Source organism: Pempheris klunzingeri, chromosome 11 (assembly GCF_042242105.1).
Source record: "Pempheris klunzingeri isolate RE-2024b chromosome 11, fPemKlu1.hap1, whole genome shotgun sequence".
Taxonomy (NCBI): domain Eukaryota; kingdom Metazoa; phylum Chordata; class Actinopteri; order Acropomatiformes; family Pempheridae; genus Pempheris; species Pempheris klunzingeri.
The window spans coordinates 16,889,187-16,899,600 of NC_092022.1; the positions used below are offsets into that span (position 1 = coordinate 16,889,187).

At 41.2% G+C, this 10,414-nt stretch overlaps 1 protein-coding gene across 1 annotated transcript; it reads right to left on the reverse strand.

The window, feature by feature from the left end:
* Positions 1 to 757: 757 nt before the first annotated feature.
* Positions 758 to 10,090, reverse strand: syn2a (synapsin IIa). The gene is made up of 11 exons (XM_070839575.1): positions 9,681 to 10,090; positions 4,134 to 4,191; positions 3,934 to 4,025; positions 3,620 to 3,776; positions 3,378 to 3,467; positions 3,171 to 3,233; positions 2,809 to 2,951; positions 2,651 to 2,725; positions 2,382 to 2,484; positions 2,056 to 2,202; positions 758 to 1,848 (listed from the first exon to the last, which is right to left on the reverse strand). Exons 1-11 carry the CDS (start codon positions 10,019 to 10,021, stop codon positions 1,714 to 1,716), a joined length of 1,404 nt encoding a protein of 467 aa, XP_070695676.1. The 5' UTR covers positions 10,022 to 10,090; the 3' UTR covers positions 758 to 1,713.
* Between the last annotated feature and the right edge of the window lie 324 nt (positions 10,091 to 10,414).

Sequence of the window (10,414 nt, forward strand, 5' to 3'; positions counted from 1 at the left end):
CACAGAGCTTGCTGAACATATTTTGTACTATAGTAACAAACAAAATTGTTGGAAAAAACGGTACAGATTTCTTTTTACAGTTGATTTGGTTGCTTTTTAGCTGTTTCACCATTTAGGATATTTGATATATGAAATGGCCTCAACAAAAGCCACAGGACAACAACCAAGTGATTGTGACACTTGTGTAAAAATGTTTTAAAACAATTCAATGTGTGGATGATTATAGCTTTTTGAATCAATTCGATGGAAGATCTAATTTCAATGATCAAAATAAACATATTATTGTGATTTATATTGCACTTAAGACGTGTTGAGTCTTTGAATGGCAGTAACACGGGCACACTAAACCTCAGAGCACTTCTATTGTTGTCATGGCAACACCACCATGATATCCCATGTGTGGGCCACCGGGGACGGAGGGGGACTTTATATCTGGCAAATTCATATCTGGCAAAATTCATGGCAGATCATTCATTGTACATCTTTTCATTATCAGCCGCAATGTCTGCCCCCCACAACCAAACGCAAAGACAACAAAGACCACAATAACTTGAATACAGCATCAGTTCACTGCCGTGTGATTTACAACAAGCTATTTGACAACATAAGCAGTGTCTTGGAGCGCTGTTCTCAGACAAAATGACACACTCCCTGCGACACACTGCGGGATTAATGGTCGCTCGCTGATATTTACATTGTGGGTTACTGGAGTGCAAAGACTGATTGAAAGTAAATAATTTATTCTTTGGTTCAAAATTATACAAATATATCTAAGATGCGTGTGCACACCTGCATGACATCCTACATAATAAAATCTTTAATAAATCTTAGCTAATTTTAATATTTATTATGTGTTAATCTATAAATTACCTAACATCACTCTAAATAATCTCTTCTCTAGTGACATTATAGATGACAAAAATAACTTCAAGAAAGGCCACATACCGGAGGTTTCTATTGTATGTGAATGCAGGAGTGTGCACTGTTGCGCTCACTGTGTTAATGCATGTTTGGTAATGAATACATGTATCCTGTAGAACCTATATAATATGCATTTCTCATGACACATTCACAATGCATGAATCACAGGGAACACAGCCTGGGTAAAACAGCGATGTTAACATGAACATCCCACTTGATCAGACATTAATAACTGACTTGCGCCTGCTTTTTGTATCAATCATGCAAAACAAAAATATATATCTATTAGTATAAGTATGAAAATAATCACCACTACAGCCATACACACTCACGTACTGTATACATATTGAGATATACACAAACTTCAAACTGCACGATAGTCCACAGTTTGAACAATATCTAAAGGTACACACCGAAAATAGAAAACAAAAAAGGGATGGGGGCAAATCAAATATTTATAGCTGGGTCAAACAGGTAGCACAGAGCAGCACTGGACTCAGTGTAGGCACAATCTGCTTTTTACGTCGTCAACAACAGCCCCAAAGGAAAAAACCACAGCTACTGAAACATAGGCGACCCATACAAGCACACATATCAACAGGTCAACAAGTAGACAGTACATTTTGACACTGCATAGAGTTAAAAACACAGTCCAGGCCAGCAGTCAGCTGTACCAAGCTCACGTCACCAAGATCCGATTCCAGCTCTCAGCATCCACGCACACACGTCTGTGCTTGTGTTCAGCTAAGGTACGTCATTGTTATCTAAACTCTGAGGCCTCCATTCTTTGACTCAGTTGGCCTGGACTGGTTTTGGACCCACTGCAACGCCATTACAGTCAAGAATGTACTGCAGACAACCTTGAGGCGGGCGCCCAGCACTGTCCTTTGTGGGTTCACCGCCAAGCTCTCCCTTCTGGCCACCTCCCTAAAAAGCCAAAAGAAACAACTTATTCATCCAGCAGCAACTGTGATGGCTGTCTTGTGTTGAGATCTAAAAATAGCTAGATTATTTCAATCCTGCAGTATAGGTAACTGATAATGGCCCGTAACATAAATAGGACAGTGACGGTGATGCTAACACACTAACACAAGCCTTCCTGTTTCTGATCTCTGTGTCTGTGTGTTGCTATACCTGGGATGGCTGTATGGTGGTGGGTCTCTGGGGAGCATTAGCTTCCTTCTCTGCTAACTGGTTCATTTCTGCCAGCACCATGTCAGTGATGAGCTGCCTGTCCTCGGCCTGGTGCTCCCCCACCAGGGGCATGGAAGAGCCCACCACCTGCACCACAGGGAGAGAGAGGATGCCAACTGAGTAGTGCCTTATGTGAAGTGGGTCACATTCGTTTTCACTGATTTACTGAAACACTTGTCCTGAAGGAATAGGCAGTATTTATGTATTCATACAGTTCAGTTTGTTCCCAAAATGAGCTTTCAAACCTGATTATCCTAGACGCCTACCTCTGTGATGTAATCTCTGCCATCTTTCCCATGGATAGCTTTGACTGCACAAATATTCAGACCCCCAAAAATCTCTGAGCAGGTGTCAACCCACAGCTTATACCTAAACAAGACAATCAAAACATGACTCAACAGAACATGTTACCACATATGACACAACACCCATAGTTGCTTGTTAATTATCCACATGTATCAGAATAAGCACACATTTTTTCATGCTGAGATGATTTACTACATCAAGATCAAACATTTGTCTTTGTGACACTCGCCTGTCAGTCATGGCCACCTGTTCGAGCATGGCTGAGCCAGTATTGGTTTTCCAGTTGCCAGATATGGACGTTCTCCTGAAGTGTGTAAAGCACACAAACGACAACAATTTCAGTTCTCATTCCCTTTTAAAGTTGAAGTAAAGTGTATTCATACGTACATGTAGGCTTTGTAGTCGGTGCCGATCTTCTGGATTCTGATGTCATACTTGGAGTCGATGAGAGGCTCTGTGGTGGTGTATGTCTGGGTGAGAGCCACGACACTGGCTATGTCCTGGAACTTACTGTGATTGTCCACCTTTACCTGCAGAAACAGAAACGAGCGGAATACCCCGGATTTAAAAAGCCGGCTTGCTCTGACAACGTGATGCACACAAATGTGTCCTGATATTTTGATGCTATTCCACAGTGCTTCAATTAACACCATATACATTCAGCACTTGTTAAGTCCCCAAACATAAACCAGAAATATAGCCAAAAAAAAAGCTCTTTCATATTACTGCAAGAGGAAACATCTCTATACCTTTCCGATACCGGAGTGGGCATGTCCAATCTTCACCACTACAGGGAATGATGGCATGCTTACCTAAAGTGAGGAGAGTATAAAGTTATTGGCTCATATTCTGCTTCATACATTTGCAAACATTCAGCCAATGTTTAGTTCAATGTCAAACACCATCTGGAATTATCTTTGGATGCGTGTAGAAAGTGAGTGATGATGGGCTCTCACCATCTCCTTGTAGTTTGGGTAAAAGGTCTGCTCAATCAGAGGGAACTTCTCAGCACCCAGCTTCCTGTGGGTGTTGATAAGTTGGGCAAACTGGACACACAAAAAGGTAAATACATAAGATATCATTTAAAAGTCATTCATGGAGCGAGTTATGCTTGTACAATATATAAAATATAATGTATAGAGAGAATAGATCGTTATCATTGTCCCTTTCCCTGCTTCCCTGGCTGCTTTGTGCCTACCGCCCATGGCTTGTCACAGAGGTTGTATATGGACTCAAGGGAGTTGATGCTTGGGACACCTCCATACTGCAGACCAATGATCAGGTTACGAAAATCTTCATTCTGGGTCATACTGAAGGCATGCTGACGAATGAGGACAAAGTCTGGCTTGAATGACCTAGAAGATAAAATTATAGCAGAGGTGGGTCAAAAATCGGACAAGAAAAATGAGAAACTGTGGAGGTGGATACACCACATCCCTATTGATTAAAACACATAATACTTTGGAGGATAAATATTCCCTTCTTTACTGCCTTCTGGTGTGAGTGTCTCACCTTATAACCTTGGTACCGTTTCTGAGCACCTGCATGTTAACGTTGCAGGTCCCATTGGCATGGGCCACAACGTTGATCTCATTGAATTCAGCCTGTGGAGTTAACGATTAGAGAGGCATATGAGGACAGGCTACTTAAACTTCTCGATTCTGTTTTACATAAGTACTTAAAATGGATATCACTGGCTTGTTGAAACGTACCTGTTCCACTTTGATGTCATAATCCCCGAGCACTTTCTTTCCCCGGAATAATTTTGCCCTGGTAAAAACAGACACACAGAGAATATTGTGACTTTCACTGCAATAACAGATTAAGGATCAAAATCACAGATGCTCCAAAAATAGATGTGGGTGTAAATCTTGCATTCAATAATAATCACTTTACAACAAAATGAAATATGAATTCATGTTGAATATCTCCAACAATATAGCCACTCTCCCACAGTGTATGAATAGCTCAGAGCAGAGAGCAGATAGCTCAAATGTTTCCTACCACGCTCTTCTAACTGCTGAAACACAGCCTCTCTGACACTTGTTCCCTTCAATCTGGCAACAAGTACAGTGATAAAGCATCAGAACACTTTTAAAGGCTGTATAATCTTTAAGACATTCCCACAACCCAAACACAGATGCAATTAAGCATTTACTATTGCCTGGTCCATTTGCAATACCGCCTGGTGGGTTTAATATGATGCAGAGAGGTAATATTCCTACTGAACACAACGAATTCACAATTTCAGAAAATGGCTGCACCTGTTATGACTTAGCACTTTTTCAAACACATAGTCTCTTTGCTTTTCTGGCTTGAAAATTACGCCTGAAGGTTCCTTAAACTCTTTTTTTGTGGATGACCATTTAAAAGGAAATCTTTTCCCACAGGATTTAGGAGCGAGACAGATCTGTGTCTATGGGCTGACACCAGACAGAGACGAAACCTGCAGAAGCCACACAGTGATTGTCAGTGTGTTCGATTTCTTTGGACTTTTCCTATACTGATGTACAGGAGCCGGGCCAGACAACATAAGCTTTGATGGTAGAAGCTACGGGGATGATCTACAGTAAATCAATACTAATGGGGGCCAAAAAAAGTACACTTCCCTGCAATGGAAGAGGTTTCATTCTGATTTGCATTTCCACAACTTCAACTTCACACTTAAACTAACAGCTATCTACTGCAGTGCAACTGGTGCGTTGGAAAACATTATGAAACCACTTCCATCCAAATAAGATTTGTACAACGTCCGTGTTTCAGTATGGCTGTGTTGATATATTTTGACGACATGCTGCGAAGAGTTTCTCCCCTCTTAGTTTGTATCACCCCAGTGTCACATATCCTGCGTTCTCAGCCTGCTTAGTGATGAGGTAAGACTGAATAATTCATCCCCAATCTAATTACAGCATGGGGATCGGTTTGGCTGTGGAGAAAAACAAGCATTAAAAAATATGAATCACAGCTCTTATATTTGGGAGAATGAAAAGCCTGCTCTGCGCAGTGATGAATGCTTTTTGGCAGTGCATACTGTATACGGAGCCTTTTTCCAAAAAAAAACATGAGAAAAAAACACAGACATGAGGCATGAAAAAGACAAGCCTTTGATTTCATTTTATAATTCAGATTTGTTTTGTGTCAGCATGGGGGATGGCTGTGTGGAGGGAGCACAGCATTATCTGTCCAAACTCTTCTTTGCCACTCTGCAGAGCACAGCCCAGCTCAGCATGCTGGGCACAGAAACCACACGTTCAGGACACCATCCTATTGTACATTTAACATGATCTCTCAGCACACTGGTCTCTCAGTGCATTAGTATGCATTAGGATTTGCCACCTCACTGTAATCAGCCCCTCCTGTGTTCAGTTACAGGCTCTCCTTGCTTTAGCTTTCATCCAAAAACAAAGCACAATACTGTTATATACACACAATACTTATGGAGGTAGTGGCCGGGCATTGTGCCTGTAACTTGGAGGGGGGAAGAATCTATTATAAGAGATGTTTGCTTGAATCAGTCATTTGTAAGAATCAATATGGGCAGCCTTGACTTGAATTAAGGTTGTGATGAAAAACCAAACAAAACAAATAGAACGCTCCTTTTCTGTGATAAACGTGAGACAATATAGACAGTGAAAAATTATATAGATTATATATATATATATATAAATAAGCAACTTCATTAATGATTGCAGATCTGCCAAATTACTTATTGCTGTGACAGAAATTTTCAGTCAGATGATTCACCCGAGAGCTTGGTAAACAGGAGCCCTTGCTGAATTTTAATGGCTCATCACTAAGCCTGCTCGGCATTCACTCTCACGTGTTGGTAATGTTTGAATAAGGTTAAGCTCACACTACAAAACATTCCTGTCAACATGCCACCTAAAAAAAGTGCCCCATGTTTTTTTTGCCATTTTGAGCATTAAGTGACTGTACAGAAAGAATCGAAGCTTTCTCTATTTTGAACTGTGCTACATTATAGAGAGAATAAGGAAGCAGAACCTGTCAGCCATTATTCTGATAAGGACGGCAGTGCAACATCTGCTCCTCCTGTCATAAGAGAAATTTATAGCACAGCATTGCTTGAGCAAAACAATCCCCTCTGGATGACTGGCAGCTTCATCTCATAAGTAAAAACATTGGCTGAATGACCGAAGGCCATTTTATCTTAATAGATAAATATTGTGCTTAACACAGCCTTTTACACAACAAAGTCCTTCTACTGTTTTCTTTATATGGCGGATTCAGAAATTGCAGGATGTTTTTCATCTGGACGTCTCTTTAGGATTTCACAGTTTTAATATTTGTCAAGCTGACAGTGATTGTTACAAACAAGATTTGCATTATTAAAATATTTAAAACATCTCAGACATATTTTTCCTTGATAAAATATAAAATACTTTATCTTTTACATATAATGTCAGGCTAATAAAGGCAATGTGGGTGGCGCCACAATGTTTGAAAACACAGCATTTTTACACAAAATCCTTGTAACGTACTGTGTACACATACTATGATCTCATGAATAATGATGATGGCTGAAGCTCCTGCCGGATGCAATTAGTCTGGAAGCGTCTTGATTTCATTCTGTATGTCATCAGTCTTGCTTTAATTTGTAGCAGCGGGGTGCAAAAAGTCTCGAAACAGCCCATCTTTCAATGAGATACAGCAGATAAAAAAGCCCTCAGACTCAATGTGTGCCAACATTACGGAGAATATTAGGTACTTAGCAAAATCTGCATTCAAATAAAGACACATTTTCTTCTTCTTATAGCTTGCCAACACTAATATTTTCATGGTTATTGTCATGTTTTGGTGAGAGCTGAAAATATTATATAAGGTATGTAGTATTTCAAACACGTCACTACTTTCCTGAGGCTTTAACCCTCTGAATCATTCTCAATGTGATGTTTGTTTCTCTGTGTAGTCCAAATGGTACCATTTCAAACAGCAAGACTCCACCTGTAAGCTACAGAACACTGAATGTGAAGAAAGCAGACCCACGTTACTCTGCGTAAACCAAGAAGAAGGATTTGTACTGTGACTTACAAGCACTGGGTGAAAGGTCTCATGAAAGCAACCAAAACAAACCAAAGCTTGTGAACAAACATGTTCAGCTCCTCACTCAGTGATATTGAGCCGCCATGAAAAATAGATGCAGCACTCAGACAGAAGAAGCCTTTCGCATTAAGGTGATATCCTTAGTGGATGCGTACTAGACATATGAAGCAAGAAACCAATACTAGTCTGCGGAGCTCACGAACATACACAATAAACTAATATTATACTGAAAAAACTGCATAAGGTGACAGAAATAATGTCAGGGCAGGAAATCACTCGACATTCTTAGCAAATACAGAGGAAATAGTGATCTTCGTCATTGAGAACAATGGAGTGTGAAACATTATCTTGCTCTGAGCCAAACCTACTCAATATTCCCAATTAGAATGACCTTTGATAAATGAGGTGGTTTTAGTTTAATGTATTATATTGTGCTCATCTGCCAGAACAGCAGAGCGGTGTCAGCATGTTGGCACATCAGACTGTAATCCTTATTCCTCAACAAGCGACTTCCCTTCCCACTCATAACAAATGTGGAACAAGTGAATGCATGGGGCTGGCATCCATCCCGCTGACGAGGGTCTGATCTTATTAACATTGATCAAAGTTTCTTTTATATAAATGGCCAGTCCTGTGCACATAAACAGGATAGGAGGACACTGCAAAGGCTCCTGAATTAGGTAAGCCGCTATCCGAATGTTTGTGTCATTTGGTGTGTTTGGACGTCAATGTCCTCAGCAAATTCAGTTAAATTCAGCGGTATATGTATCTTAATCAGTATAAAATGAAATCCTGCCACAGTGGCAGTGGCCATCTTGTTACAGTCTATACATGATCATAATACAGACAACATATTAACCTTGATGTGACACGCATGTACACATCATGACACCCTGCATAGATGGATCCGTGAACAAATATGCCTGGGGACAGATTCATTTTCAGAAATGAATTAGCTAATTTCATTTAAGGTGTAAAATCAGATGTGACTACCAAATATTGTGATGTGTTTAAAGGGCAATGGAGGGATGCAGATTGTTTCCAAGCCTCTGGAATGACCCTGAGTCCACAAAGTATCATCCAGAGTTAAGTTTCAGTTTTTCCTGCTTTCTATCTCTAGGTGGCAACTAATAATGACCACTAATATTATACAATAGGAGGGGATCACATACATAATTGTGCCAATGTGCAGGGCATCCTCAGTGCTATCCAGCTGCGCAGCTCTAGCATACACATTGCTGTAGAAAATTTGCCAGCTGTGTAAACACGTTGATCATGTGGCGACGGAATTACCATATTCTTTACTTGTCAGTCTCAAAATACGTTTATTCTAAATCCATCTACATATTGATTTCGAGCATTTAAATTCCTTACATGAGTAGACAAATATGCATGTTTTGTGCTTTCTCTGAGTGAGAAACCCCAGGACACTGACCGTCAGTGTAATGGCTTCAGTGCCTCAATGTAAACCCGCTTTTAACATTAATAGACCTCTCGCCCAGCAGGCTAATAAATGCAGCTATGCAGATGATGTTATTGAGTTTTTTTTACTCTATGTCTGTCTGTATGGTTGACTAATGGAACCCAGTGCATGGTGGGCTGCAGTTACTTACATTAATCGTTAGCGCAGCACATGTCATGTGATCTGCTGTCAGTGAGCAGGGGGAAACCCCATTGATGGAGGGAAAGCACTGCAGCATTTAGACTACTTCATGAGAAATGTACATTTTCCAATTCTGCCTGTGAAAGTTCCTTTTTTTAAGAAAGTTAAAATGAGACATTACGGAGAAATACAATCAACAACTTGAGTTAATTCCCCGTTTTTTTAAAAGGCAGCTTTCATAAACCCCACCAAAAACATTTCTTACTACACAGACAAAATTGAAAACAATAATCTATTTTGATGTAATGTCATTACTGCTGAGGATAAATGGACTGCATTCCCTTAAATAATGGCTGCTTCTATCACTTACTGTAACACTGGCATGCTGTACCATCAAAACACAAAAGCAGCAGCACCCATTGACATCTGCAGGGTGGTGGGCAGTTTCAGTGGTTCTTTAACCCTTACCTAACTACTACATTCAAAGGAATCACGAGGAGACAACCTGCATTAAGGATAAGAAAAAAACAAACAACACATAGCCTATAAATGATTCAAGATTGACATGACTGAATAGATTGTCGTATTGTCTTACCATTCCTGTTGTGGCTCATCGATTACCAGGAGAATCTTGAACTTCTTAGGTGTCGTGACTTGGGTCTGCTCTACTAGCCCCGCTGAGGCAGCTGTCTGCTTCACAACGTTGGTGATGGAGCTAAAGAAACCTGCGCCGGTGGACTGAGCTGGCTGGGGTTTCCTCTCTGGAGCAGGGGAGGTGGCTGGAGGTGTCGGCCCAGCTGTAGGAGACTTGGCAGGGGTGGTGGAGGCAGGTGGAGGAGGCTGAGCTTGGTCAGGCCTCTGGAGGTCTGTCATGTAGCCATTGGGCAGGTTGGAGATGAATGTGCTGTCCGAGAGACGCCGACGCAAATAATTCATGGCTGCAGCTGAGGAGGCAGAAGAGGCAACAAACACTGGAAAATTTGAAATGTTGTGGAAATGTATACTGCAGAGGAGTCCCTGTTGTCAGCGTGCAGCTAATAATGGCTGAGCTCTCAATGCAAACTCCCAGCGAATGTATTCCCTCCCAGTTCAGCAGAGCATCCTCAGAGCTCCCCCTCACTGGCAGTGACGCTACACTCTCCCTCAGCCAATCCCCTTACCCTGTGCTTTCCTCAACCATTGCCACTGATGCTCCGGCTGTGCCTCTCCTCCTCCTCTCGTCCTCTCTCACTCACTGGCGTGCCTGCCTTCCCTACCCCTCCCCCATTTTCTACTGCCTCACGGCGTCATGCATCTTTGAACCACAGCATTTAAAAGAGAGGGGTTTCC